Source organism: Branchiostoma lanceolatum, chromosome 5, assembly GCF_035083965.1.
Source record: "Branchiostoma lanceolatum isolate klBraLanc5 chromosome 5, klBraLanc5.hap2, whole genome shotgun sequence".
In the NCBI taxonomy this organism is placed as follows: domain Eukaryota; kingdom Metazoa; phylum Chordata; class Leptocardii; order Amphioxiformes; family Branchiostomatidae; genus Branchiostoma; species Branchiostoma lanceolatum.
The window spans coordinates 13,323,575-13,337,139 of record NC_089726.1 but is presented as its reverse complement, the minus strand read 5'-3'; the positions used below and the strand labels follow the sequence as shown (position 1 = coordinate 13,337,139).

At 43.3% G+C, this 13,565-nt stretch overlaps 2 protein-coding genes across 2 annotated transcripts; one reads left to right on the top strand and one right to left on the bottom strand.

The window, feature by feature from the left end:
* Positions 1-858: 858 nt before the first annotated feature.
* On the top strand, positions 859-6,389 carry LOC136435265 (patched domain-containing protein 3-like). Its single transcript, XM_066428579.1, has 4 exons — positions 859-1,542; positions 1,917-2,616; positions 3,017-3,249; positions 3,473-6,389. Exons 1-4 carry the CDS (start codon positions 1,264-1,266, stop codon positions 5,126-5,128), a joined length of 2,868 nt encoding a protein of 955 aa, XP_066284676.1. The 5' UTR covers positions 859-1,263; the 3' UTR covers positions 5,129-6,389.
* Positions 6,390-6,443: 54 nt separating this feature from the next.
* Positions 6,444-9,588, bottom strand: LOC136435871 (uncharacterized). Its single transcript, XM_066429582.1, has 5 exons — positions 9,258-9,588; positions 8,998-9,125; positions 8,190-8,359; positions 7,398-7,570; positions 6,444-6,979 (listed from the first exon to the last, which is right to left on the bottom strand). The coding sequence occupies exons 1-5, from the start codon at positions 9,586-9,588 to the stop codon at positions 6,921-6,923; spliced, it is 861 nt and encodes a 286-aa protein (XP_066285679.1). The 3' UTR covers positions 6,444-6,920.
* Between the last annotated feature and the right edge of the window lie 3,977 nt (positions 9,589-13,565).

The window sequence follows — 13,565 nt, the reverse complement described above, 5'->3', positions numbered from 1 at the left end:
GCGATGTATCGTCAAGCGGAAAGGTCCTGGTGGACGAGGATGAAAGGACTTTGTCTATGAAGTAAAAAAAAAAATCAGGGCTCGAAATTCATTTTTGGAAATTACACTTGTACCCGACCAAAATTAGGTGCACAGAAATTGTTTTAGGTGCACCACATAACATAAAGTTGAAAGTCAGCAAAACATTATTACAAAGACTAAAGCTACTGCCTCTCGTAAGAACTTCAATCTGTAATTCTATAGCTAACTTCAAAATTTCAAACAAGTAATACATCAAATGAAGTACAACAACAGGTTATATTGCCTTTTTCAAACTTAGATTTCAAGAATATTCTGTACATTGGTGTACAATTGTACCTTTATCCTATAGCCAAAAAAATATCTAGGTGCACTGGTGCATTGGGTGTACAAATGTGTACATATACCGATTATTTCGAGTCCTGCAGTCTGGAGTATTTTTGATTGCGTCGCGACGTATCGTTTGGTGGGGTAATGCCACAAACATTAGCTAAAGTACGTCCTTCATATCGGTCCAAAAGGCACTGATGTGCTATGCTAATTTCCCCCTTTATCTCATGCCTATGTAATCATTAGATAAAGCATTAATCTTCTTTTGTTTGTTTTTGGATTTTTGGATTAAGAGAGCCCAGTTTACCATACTTAGTTATCTGTACATTTTGCTTTGAAAATAATGATTAAAAATGACTGCATGAAAGCGCACAAAGATGTACATGAAATTTTTTTTGTGGCAATAAATTTTCCGAATGTGCGATATACAAAGGTTTGTATTTATGTTATCATTGCAATTGCGACTGTATTGTTTTCTCTTCAAAATTGCTGTCTTTCCTTCTCAGGAGACATCTATCGAAGGACGAATGGACTACGTGCACCTTCTTTGTCAACGAGCAGCAAAATGTTATTTATAGAAGGCTATAAGCTGTGAGGCGCCGACAAAGGCAAAGTGCTGACGGTCTCGTCGTCTCCACAATGCACATGTGGCTGGCTTTCCGCAACACAATTAGGGGAGGGAGGTAGATGCGGACCAATTGCTACACGCCAGGATTTTGCGCAACGGGATCCCTGAGGGTCAGGGGTCGTCCACAAATAGCATCTCACGGACCAGCTGAACTCTATTTACCTCTAGGAGAGTACGTAAAAGGACAAAGCAGCGTGCTGTACCTCACGGACAATGTGTACGGCTCCTCCAAATAACATGCGGTTAACTTGCACTGTATGGCGGGGATAATTCGTTAAAGGGACGCCATGGTAGCCAATATTCTGGACAGTAAACTCCGTGGTTCATTCTTTCACTACGGACGCGTGCTCGCCAACTACCCCGCCCCCTTCATCGTACTACCCTTGGTGTTATCTGCGGTGTTGGGATATTTTGGAGGATCCCGTCTGATCCTGGGCGATGATTTGGAGTATCTATTTACACCAGAGGACGGGCAGGCGAAGAAAGATGGCACCGCAATGCGGGATGCTGGATTCCAACCCACGGATCTGACCGCAAGCTGGTCTGCCGGGCGCGTGATCGTGACGGTGAGAGGTGTTCACATGTTGTTCTTCGTCTTGTCTTGATTCGTTCTAGCTGTTTTGCGACTTTCAGTTGAGCCAAGGAGTTGAATTCTGCTTGGTAAATCGGGTATGATGATTTATACATGTTATTGATGATTTATTAAGTAGTTTGTTGCTTGCTTAATGATTTATTTTTGATGAATTGATAATACTTATGAATTACACTTATACTTATATTTTGACGATTATCCAAAGTTGTTACAATTTGAATGTAGTCCCATACACCACGTTTGATTAGAATGTACGTATCAAATTATGTTGAGAATCACGGGTATTGAATTGTAAAAACTGTCTTGAACGCTAACAATGACGTCTGTCATGCATTCATGTTCTTTCAGATTAAGGACGACAGCGGAAACACAAGCATACTGAGGAGTGATTCCGTAGACGAAATCCTGCGCCTTAACGACGCCATTCGTAACGCCACAAACGCGGATGGAGAAACATTTACAGACTTGTGCTTCAGGACGGAGTTGGGATGCCTAGAAAGTAATATACTCGGTCTGATGTCGAACTTTCGTCTCCTAAACTCTTCACAGGACATGAACATCACATATCCCTACTACAACCCATTTGGCGGGGAGTTATGGTCTGGTCTGTACTTGGGAGATGAACTGGGCGTGGTTGAGACAGCGCGGGACAGCAGGACAGTTTTAGCTGCTAGGGCGGTACAGCTTATATATCACGTGAACGAAACTGGACAGAGGAGGATAAGCATGATGACAGCATTCCACCGTGCTATCGCCGACTTTCGGTCCGACAAAGTCTTCGCGTTCTTCACTTCCGGCGATTCACTCAACGACGAGATTTTGACCTTGCCGGAAAGAGTTATGCCATATCTCGCCATATCCGGTGGTTTGTTGATAGTTTTTGCGGTCGGGTCGTGTACGATGACAGACTGCGTGCTGACGAAGCCGTGGGTAGCGCTTGTCGGCGTGATGTCGGCGGGCCTGGCGGTGGCGTCGTCCGTAGGTTTGGTGCTGTTGTGCGGCGAGACGTTCCCGACGCACGTGGCTATGGTGCCGTTCCTGTTGCTCGGTAGGTCTAACAGATGTCAACTTAATATGCAATAAGGACATCCTTACCATTCGTATTTGCAAAACCAGGACGCCCTTCTAATGACTACGAAGAGTGTATCGCTGGTGTTCGTGTATTTCAGCACCAAGGACAGGAATTGGCATTCCTTGCATTTGTACAGAACCATGTGTAGAACTTGCAGACATGACACACCCTTACAAGTAGCGCCACTGTTCTACAATATCCTGCAATACTACTTCAATGATGAATAAATGGCCCCAGGCTATACGATATCATACAGTGCAAGGGCATCTTTTGTGTACGATGTCCACACATTATACCAATGCTATAGAATAGCCGCAACAGCGAACACATATCTTTAGAATAACAATATTACAACATGACTTGCACCTTTTTACAGGTATAGGTGTGGACGACATGTTCATCATGATCGCCGCGTGGCGTAAGACGGACCCACGCCTGGCGGTACCGGAGAGAACCGGTCACGCCCTTGCTGACGCCGCCACCGCCATCACCATCACTTCCATCACAGACTGCGTGGCCTTCGCGGTCGGCACCATCACGGTCTTCCCTGCCGTGCGAATCTTCTGCATCTATGCTGCTGTAGGCGTCGCCTTCGACTACATATACCAGGTCAGGCTACGCATTTTATATTTGTTTCCTCCAGTCTTCCATCTTCTATGATCAGGATACAATGCTTTAAGGATCAGTGCTTTTGGCAGAAAACACATGTGTACTGCCGCTAAAATAAGAGAAAAAAAGTCATTTTGGATTAATTGAGTTGTCATCTGCTAAACCAATTTAAAAAAAAGCAGATTCAGATCTATTTTAGTTGAATTTTATTATTATCCTACAGATTACATTTTTCGCCGCCATCTTGTCTCTCGCTGGCCGAAGAGAGAAGGCTGGTCGCCATTGGTTGACGTGTCATAGAGTTCCAACCAATGAAGAGGCAGGCCAAATGTCATCCATCCACAGACTCTGCTGCTCTGGAGGTACTCCAACCCAAGATGGCGTCTCCGATCAACATCAAGATGATGAAAATCGCCGACTTCCATTCGTCAATAAGCTGCTATGTAACTATCTTGCCCCATTTGTTGTAAACCCTTTAGGAAAACTGTTGATTTTATTGATATTTATTGGTTATCTCGGGATTGGGATATGGGGATGCTTTCACATTCGTGTAGGGTTAGAGTTTGAAAACTTAGTTGCAGACGATTCTTTCGTCAAAGACTTTTATCGTGCGGAACAGCAGTACTTCAAGGAATACGGGCCGAAAGTAGACATCGTAGACACGGGTCCTTGCGAGTACTGGAAGAAGGAAGTGCAAGAAGCTGTAAGGAACAAGATGAGTTCCTTCGACCACAGCCCGTTCTTCAAGAACTCGTCCACAACCGCCCAAGTGTGGTTGGAAGATTACCTCTTGTTTCTCAACAACACACGAAACAGCAATGCTGCTACAGATAAAACTCTCTTCCTATTTCTCCTCAACACTCAGTTTTTACCCACAGTCGGCAGACATCACAAAATGTCGATAATTTTCAACTCAAACTTTACAGCCATGGAGGCCTCTCGGTTTGTAGTGATAGCCAGAAATGTCAAGACAAAAGAACAAGAAAAAGATATGATGCTTGAAGCACGGAGAATATCGGAACACGGCCCATTGAAAATGTTTGCCTACTGCATTGATTTTGTTTTTTCTGACCAAATTTATGAAATTTTACCCAGCACCTTGCAGACGATACTCATCGCTTCGGCCGCCATGTTTGTTGTATCATTGATTTTTATCCCTCATTGCATCTCCACAGTGCTCGTGACCTTTGCCCTTGTTTCCATAGACGCGGGACTTGTAGGTTACATGGCGCTGTGGGGAGTTCAGCTGGACATTATTGCCACAATTTCATTAATTGTTTGTATTGGCTTCTCTGTTGATTTTTCGGCCCATATCACCTACGCTTACGTCAGTTCTGAAGCTGAAACAACAGGGGAAAAGATGAGGGAAGCGTTACAAACGGTAGGGATGCCCATCATACAGTCCAGCATGTCAACAGTATTAGGCCTGCTTGTTCTCGCATTTTTCCCGGCATATTTGTTCCGATCGTTCTTCAAAACCATGTTTCTTGTGATGGTGTTCGGCTCGGCACATGGACTTTTGGTCCTACCCGTCTTTCTGACAGCGCCCTGTCCGAAAAGGTGCGTTTCAACGCGCCGCCGAAAGGGGGCGATCGCCAATCGGAAAGCAAAGGAAACGGGAAAGGAGAACCGAACTGGAGAAAATGCGTCCTTACAAGAGCACTCCCTGCACAAGGGGGATAACTCTTTTCTCATGAAAAGAACGAATTATTCTAGTTCTGAAATGTCCAGGGAGGAAAACATAGAGCGTTGTCTACAAGATGCAGAAGACACCTTGCTAACCGTCATTCTAGAAGGCAAGGCAGCTGGTCTAGACAACCCCTTGCTGCAGGTAACACCGCTATCTCTCAACCAGGAAACTAGAACTACTACACTCTGAAGGCATAAAGGGTTGCATGGAGCTCTCCGCGGCTTGTAAAGCCACGTAACTAAAGATAGATATGTTTCACATATATAAATGTGGGGTGAGTTTCTGATAGGACATGACTTCGATAAGGAGAGTGGAAATCGCATGGCACATCTTTCTTCGCATGGGATAGATAATTACTTCCCCATGCATGGTGTGTACTCAGCATCTGTGCTCTGGGCAATTCCATTGTATCTACGATACTGTGTAACGTGTAGGCTAGTCTGCGTCCAATGACCCCCAAGGGAGGGGGGGGGGGTAAATATGTCCCTAATGCCCTAGCCCCACACCAAATGGTGGTTTCGTTATAAAGAAGAATCTATATATACACCTATACGTGTACATGTATACATGTTACATACATGAAAACAATGCTGAAAGTTAAATGGAGATCAGACATCTATGAGTATGACAGGATTTTACTCTCGGTAGTCTTTTCTACACCGTTTATTTATTGTTTACGTGGTGCTTTCCTAATCGTTCTTACATTAAGTGCTGTCTTATGCTTGGGTCACATTTCCCAGCCGGGACCCGGCAGGGCTGTTTGCGGAAACGAAAAATTGAAATGTATTTCAATAGATATGCACAAGCTATGCTCTTGAATAATTCTTTGTACGTTTTGTGTTTTTTGTTGTCTTTTATATCATACTTTTTGTTCCCAAACACTGCCCGGCCGGGCCCCGGATTGAAAATGTGACCCAACCATTACTGTAACATCTTACTTTAGAGGCACAGTGTAGACAAAATACATCAAGAAAATATTTAATACTGCATTGATTACTACTTATTTTTCTGAATCATCTTTCATAACGTCACATCAGGCGGGTACAATGGACATAATATATATATAATGTCCAGTCTAAGTTAAGATCTGCGCATCTTTTTCAGAATAATGTTTGTATTGGAATATATCTGTACGAAAGTCGTGTTGTTACGTTATAAAATGTTAACATAATGTGGAGATTCGATTTTCCCCAAGAGCGCTGGTAACTTGGCTCTCAGTCATGAAGAGAATTGTACTAGTCAAAGTCGGGAAACTACATGTGTATAGCCCTTTTGTCGTAGTTACAACAACTTCTACCTCCATTCCAGACTTGACATAGGTAAGATATAATGAAAGCGCAGCGATCAGTCCCAATGCAAGCGTGTCAAGAGAAAAGTTTGTTTGTGATCATTGAAATACTGTATTTTGTTTTCCGTCCATTCCAATGTGCAATAAATATGTGGGTTAGTCCTTCAGCGTTGGTCCTACCCATACTTATAATGACGTACTACAGTAATATCGTACTCCAAACTGTCTAAGTACCGAGCTGCCTAGTGTGTCATTGTTGTTCAAAGACAAATCGTTAACAGTAGGACAACTCTACAGGTCTCAATTAGTTCAACATAACACTGCTCAACTATCACAATACATGCTTTCACATAAACACGTTACAATATCCACGACAACAATCGAAAAAGCACATTACAATACAACTCTCTAATTATATCACCATTACAGACAGGCCAGTGCTGACCTCAAGATTTCAACTTGGCCAAAGTTGCGTAGAGCAAACTTGCCGTCACACATTTCTGTTGTTGTTTCGACATAGAAGAACTTAATCATGTGACTCGTTGTCTACATACTTATCTTTTGATACCACATGAACTAAAGCACATCATTTTGCTACAAAGCGATAGCTATAGGTACTTTTAATCTACATTTCTACAAATCGCTGTTTTTTCTCAAATCGACGGAGCCACACTCCATGCCCTCGGCTCACATCTAAGGACACTCAAGTATGGACACCGTCATGAAGTCGGCCACGCCCACGTCGTATGGATCTGAAAGTAAGCAAGGACGGTTTACTGAAGGGACCAACATAGCATTACCCCTAACTAACATCACATCATTCTGTACAGCACTTTCATTCCGCAAACGTAATACTAGTCACACTCTTCCAAGGCTGGTCCCATCTACCCTAGCCTGGTCACCAGTCTCTCCTGGGTCTCCCCGGTACAGTAAGCTTCTCTCCCGCCTGATCAACTAAACTCACCCGGTGCCACCATTTTTTCTGCAGCTTAAAAACATTGTCTGTGCTAAATGGCCTTCCATGTGGGTCTAAGGCAAAAGTTCCTGTCCTGTGTAGGCCCTGGCAACAGTCTGGACTCTAGATTACGTTGCACTCTGCCCTCAGGAAATCATAGATCAGTTCGCCCTGCCCTTACCACGATATCTTAGCAATCAAGAAAGCCAAGATACCTTGTTCCCACGTGACCCTCCCTAACAAGGTGGAGTAGAGGATGATGGGTAGGTCGTCGTTCGTGTAGCCATGAGGACGTTCCCATGAGCACGGCGGGTTCTTCGACTCCAGAACGGCCAGCCAGCCCCGGTCGTGCGCACACCCGTAGTAATGGCCATGGATGAAGAAGCGCCTGTTTCAGAACGCACAAGTACAAGCAGGTGAGTTTGTCTACAGTTTGTAAGTTAACCAATAACTTGATTGATCGATTAATCGAGTTATGTTGATCCGAACGACGATGTAATATTTTTGTACATTTACCAAATTATGAAATATTTGTAAAAAGAATATATAACGTTATGTATAGATTTATCAGGATTAAACCTTGTGATGATTTGGTTCAGTCAATGAACTCAAAGATCATTGATTAGTTAAGTACTCGTGTAATTACTCACCAAATTAATTAATCAATTGGTTGGTTGGTTGGTTGGTTTATTGATAGATAACGCTATCACATTCGATTCACTTTTCATGGCCGTCCATTTGGAAAGTTTTTGAAAACTTTAAAAATTAAAACTGTGTGAACCCAGCCTGGGTACCATCCTCTGTAGTAAACGCTGGCTCACTCTTTTCGCTTGCTAACGTGGCTAGCAAACAAATGTATTGAGCCAACGGTTACTACAGATGGTACCCAGGCTAGTATGAACCCATACATGCCCAACCCAACTATATTTCTACCCACATCGCATACTGTAGACTGTCACCTCTGACAGAAAATCCCTGCCGATGTCAATAATTTTCTAATGGATTACCTGTCTGTCTTCTGTGCCCCCTTGATGCTGAAAAAGAACGGCCTGTCAAGATCTGTCCACGGGGCAGACAGCAACTTGTCCGGGGAGAACCAGCTCATGTGGTCGGTGCCTTTCCCGTCGAACACTAGCTTCAGCACGCTGTTGTGGTTCTCAAACAGCTCCACAGTCACCTTGCGTTTGAAAAATGTAACGTTAGCATACAGCAGAGCTAGTTGCTTTGTTTGCTGCAGTAATTAAATTTGCCGCAGGTGGAGTCACTTCCTTTGAGGGGTGACTTGAGGACCATGCATCAAGGTCATGACGTTTCAGAGCCCGGTGGGCACGGCAGAGTTCAATCTAAGGCTAGGTCTACACATGCCTCGTTGAGTCGACTTGGAGTCGAATCAGGACTGTGCAAGGAGAACCCTAGCCCACTCAAGTAGCGTTTTCCAGTAGAAAAACTCCACTTGAGCAGCCCAAAGCTCCTCACACACAGCCCCGTATCGACAATGAAAACGGGTGTGTAAATCGGGCCTAACACTCCCTTAATTAGCTGGAATCATCGATGGCACGTAATGGCATTAGCCTGACAAGGTTGGTGTCCAGGAAATAATGACCTCGAGCTGTAAAAGGGGAGGGACTACCATTTGAGTTGCGCAGTAAATTGCACCGTGCGTACTCTTTGTGCGTACTTTTATTTTTTTATTAGACTGGAAAGTTCATTTGGTGGACCCTTCCCTGAAGCTCTGAACAGCTCAGCAATCTTACTTCACACAGAAGTCCTGCGAATCAAAACGTTATTTTAGACGGTCTAGCCCGTATGACTCACCTCCTGCACGTTCCACTGAGCCCAGCTGTCGGATCCCACCTTCTGCCAGGTGTTGTACACGGGAACCCCCGAGTTCCTCTCAACACGGAACACTTCACGGCGTAAACGTTCAGGTATGCACCCGGGGACTGTAGAACGAAGGGAGGAGAGAAGGCAACACCGTTTAAATGTTGTCCTTGAAACTGGATAACGTTACAGAGAACAGGAGAATTGCATAAAGAACAAGAGCGATCACATATGTTAAATCGCATCGATCTCACCTGGCCTCTCACAAATCCCGTTGGCCTTGGAATCACATGCTGCCTTGTACCAGATGCCTTCAGCATCCATGTATGCGCACTTCAGGTGCCCACACATGGGCGGCTGTATCTGCGGTTTTATCCACACGTCTTCCTGTTCCAAGGAAATCGACGGAACCCACTCTACTAATGGCTCCAGTTCGCACTCGGTGCCGCCTCCCCATTGCGTCCATCCCCCTAGCGGCTCGCCATCGCTCCACACCCACTGTTCTACAGCCGCATCCAGCCGGAGACCCAGCCAAGCAGAGGTGGACAGCCTGTGGACAGAACATGGGGCATGAGGTCTTCTCATGATAGTTTAAGTAATTCCGGATCCTGCTCTGAGTTCTACAGAAAATAAGGAATTTTCACATGAGTCAACTTACAACTTGCTGGACAGTCATAGTAACGTTACTATTTGTCTTGAACTCCTTTCAAGTAGAACAGTTTTAGAAAGGCGACATTTTGATATTTTCAGGTATTCATTCGTTTTATATCACCTTTGGAACCTTTTACAACACGGGGCAAGTTTGTTTTGGTACGGTTGGTTGAAGCTGGAAATCAATTTGTTTGCTATCTGGATAGCAGGACGTTCGATCAGTCTAGTCATTGTCATTTTGAAAAGACCAAGCAAATCGGCACTTATGTTGGTAAAGTTTGGAGTTGGCCCTCCTAGGAAAGTTGAGGATATCACGATACATTGTCTTTACTTTTGTACAGGTAGCAATGTCATTTATAGGGGGATTCCTTAGTCTAAAGCATCCCTACTTCCGCAAGACATTACTCCTGAAAATGTTTACCGGGGAACAAGGTGCCTGGTGAGTCGATCTTGGGTTGCCATGTCCTTCGGTGTCGGAAGGATCGCGCCGTCGGCTTCACACGCAGCTTTGGCCTCGTCATACGTGACGGCGGTGTCCAGGGCTTTGTACATCTTGGCGCCCAAGCGCTGATATGGGACCAACATGTCTGTAGCCGCCGCGGTCTGAAATGAAAACGTGTCCTAATTATTCACAGATAACTGTAAATGGATTTTCTATATAGGACAGTTTTAACATTATCAAACACCTATCATTATATTACTGGACTTAGGTTGTGAGATCAGCTAGAATAGCCAGGAAAAACACAGTTGTTGAGGGTCAGGAGCTGCTTTTTATAAACAATTGAACTTCTTAAATTCTGTTAAGATTTTTAAGATACTAACAGAAATATTAGTCTTAAACAGAATCTGAAACAGAGTACCTCATGGGGATAGATATATGGTAAAGTGAATTTTCAGCATTGCGCTCGAAATTGATTTGATTAAGAAGAACAATAAACAATAACAACGCACTTTGGTCTAAAAATTTTCGTCACCAAAAATACCAATCATGAGCATGGTGGGAAGTAAATCGTCTATCAATTCCAACGATGAACCGGTGTCGTCTGTGTTTCCATGGCAACACGCCACTAACGGTTAGTGACGCACTTACTTGAGGCGAGGGGACCGTCAACACAATACTCCAGATGCTCGACAGCTCACAGCCATGAACACGCATTCAAACTACCCTAGCACAACATTCAAGGCATCTTCTACATTTGTACTGTCGCCATGCACTGAGATATTTGGCATTTCATAACCTTCCAATGATTTTTACTGCAGCATGGCATCAAAACAAATTTGATACTTGATACAATCGTCCGGTTTGTTTGTTTCGGAAAAGCAGAGCAAGATATAAAACCTCCCTGTATTATTTCGATAACTGCACTCTTAGCAAAATTTATCACCTTTACTGCTTTAGAGAATAGGCTACAAAGTAAAGACGGAGAACATAGGGATATTTTACTAACCAGATAAAATATAAGACATTTAGTTTTAATCCAACCGTTGCTGAGTGTGCGAGTTGCCTGGTGTGTGGTTAACTTACAACATTAGAAATGACATAATTTACCGAGAAACATGGCGAAACGATTTAACCACAGGGACTTGAGAGAAGAGTGTCAGCCTATCGCATAAAACAGACACCCAACACCGTGTTAACTGAGATACCTGCCACGTACCTTGTTCAGAAGCACTCTTACATCGTCCAGATGCCGCTCAAAAGGCTGTTAGAAAATTGGTATTCGTTAAATGAGCTTACCTCTGAATGCCAACAACAAAAGATGACGTGATTTTATACAAACCACAAAACTATAGTCATCTAAGAAACATTGAACATTGAAAAAAAGGTGAGTGACAATCAGTATGTATCGCCAGGCGTATATAACACATTCAATGGATTTCCACCTTCCATGTATACAATGAGTCAATACATGGATACTGTTCATTTTGGGCCGGCACACGACTTATTTCTTTGCATAAGGAAAAATCAAGGAACGGAATAAAAACTTATTTGATTTTTCGATGAGAAATATCTTACCTAAGTACATTGTATGTAGCAAGGTGTACCCTGATTATTTGTGAACATTATGAAGTGTAGCAATCCGGAGATGGCCAATATGACGAGAAAGTGCCAAAATTACAATATGTTGTAGCCTTGATTGTAGTTGTAGAGTAGAAGTGACACCAGTGAGGTAGCCATGACTGTAGTTATAGAAATGAACTTGTTCGATAGTTCGAAGTGGCACCAATGTTGTAGCCATGAGGGCAGTTGCGAACTTGGAAATTGATACCAGTCTTCCACTCAATTCTCACTTTACAGGAATAAATCCAATTTTTTTTTGTGGTCTATTTTGAAAATTTAGCCACCTTGTTTTTTTTTACCCATCGTATTATTTGTACCTTTGGCATTAAATTTGGCGTCTGCACAGGATGTCATCCATGATATTTACATACATGCCGTGGCCTCTTTACCGAAGAGCTAACTTTCATCGACGTGGCTAACATTAGTTACAGAGCGGGCTATTTTGATAGGTTGAAAGAAGAACAATGTAAAAGCTAACAGCCAAACAACTAAGAAATACAGAGAAAGGGAATGAAGCTAGCAGGGTGAAAAAACAAACAACTGGAATAAATGTACCGGTATGGCCCATACAACAGAAAAGAGGTAGCGCGTACCTGGGTAAGGGTTTCCATTGTGGGAAGGTCTTCAAAGTTGTCTTTTGCAGGAAACTTCCACTGAAGGCTCCTGTTGACTTTTCCATGGTCGCTTTGAACCGTTGTGGAGTTGTCGTTTGTTGGGCAATCCGAGTCAAGGCTATTGTTTCCTGCTGTGGAGTTACCGCCAGTTGAGGTCTCCCATCCAAGGCTGCTATTTCCCGCTGTGGAGTTACCGTCTGTTGGGAACTTCCATTCAAAACCTCTATGTGACCTACATGTAGTGTGGAAGGAGAAATGTCAGACATTCTAATTCTAGAGTGGAATATTATCTATCAATTTGTATTTGCGAATTTGAAAAAAATGTTAATGAGAAAATAAAGTAACAAAGAAATAAGTTAAACAAGTCAGTAAACAAAAAAATAAAAGCAGCATTTGGACAGAATATTTTTCCTACGACGTTGAACAGGGTTTCGCGTATACTCGTCTCTGAGACCCAAATACAAGCCCGGGATGAATTACGGGCACCCTGTTACTTCCACACTTTTGTTTCACCCCTTGTCAGTACATTAGGACTCAACACTATTAGCAGTAGGGTGAAATACTACAATATTAATAAAGACCAGACACAGTACCTGTAAGTTTCACCCTCGCACAGACGCCATCCTGACAGCAGCAGGAGAATCAGTACCGCGGACGACGACAGCGACCGCAGCATGGTGACACCTCTACGAGCCGTGAGTAAGATAGTGCCCCTCTCGTCTCCTCACTACTACTGCACACAGTAGACTGAATATTAATATAAGCTGCTTTGATAAAGTCTGCGGTATCGCTTCCTTATCCCCGGGCGACTTTAATCTACATTATATGAATATGATGATTATGATGACGCCGATATCTTCATATGTCTATTCAAAGATAGTGTCATGAAAAAATAACAGCAGAAACAGAGTTCAAACAGAGAGACAGCTCCATGCACTGAGGCAGCTCTTTAATTATCACGCATTTAAAGTTTACCAAAATTTAAACACTGGTGATGACAAGCTCTGTCACTTCCTCCAATATGTAAAAAGATATGCATCGATAAAATCCTTTCTGTGTGTTTCAGTTTTAGCATGTACCGGGAAAAGTTGAGTGTGAAGATCTTGTGCAGCCGCGCGTGTGCTGTGACCTTCACAGTATCGCCAGAAAACACGAGAACACGATATAAATATATTAAAACATGTGGAGCCGGTCCTCCGCTGTGCCGAATAGTGATGTATGATTGGTTTTATGGA

What these genes read in the sequence shown, in the direction of transcription:
- LOC136435265 (XM_066428579.1), top strand. Translation starts at nt 1,264, where the DNA reads ATGGTAGCCAATATTCTGGACAGTAAACTCCGTGGTTCATTCTTTCAC. An exon ending in CCGGGCGCGTGATCGTGACG is followed by an intron (nt 1,543 to 1,916) that starts GTGAGAGGTGTT and finishes ATGTTCTTTCAG; the next exon opens with ATTAAGGACGACAGCGGAAA. An exon ending in GGTGCCGTTCCTGTTGCTCG is followed by an intron (nt 2,617 to 3,016) that starts GTAGGTCTAACA and finishes ACCTTTTTACAG; the next exon opens with GTATAGGTGTGGACGACATG.
- LOC136435871 (XM_066429582.1), bottom strand. Translation starts at nt 9,588, where the DNA reads ATGAGAAGACCTCATGCCCCATGTTCTGTCCACAGGCTGTCCACCTCT. An exon ending in CGGGATTTGTGAGAGGCCAG is followed by an intron (nt 9,126 to 9,257) that starts GTGAGATCGATG and finishes TTCGTTCTACAG; the next exon opens with TCCCCGGGTGCATACCTGAA. An exon ending in GAGGGTCACGTGGGAACAAG is followed by an intron (nt 6,980 to 7,397) that starts GTATCTTGGCTT and finishes GCTTACTTTCAG; the next exon opens with ATCCATACGACGTGGGCGTG.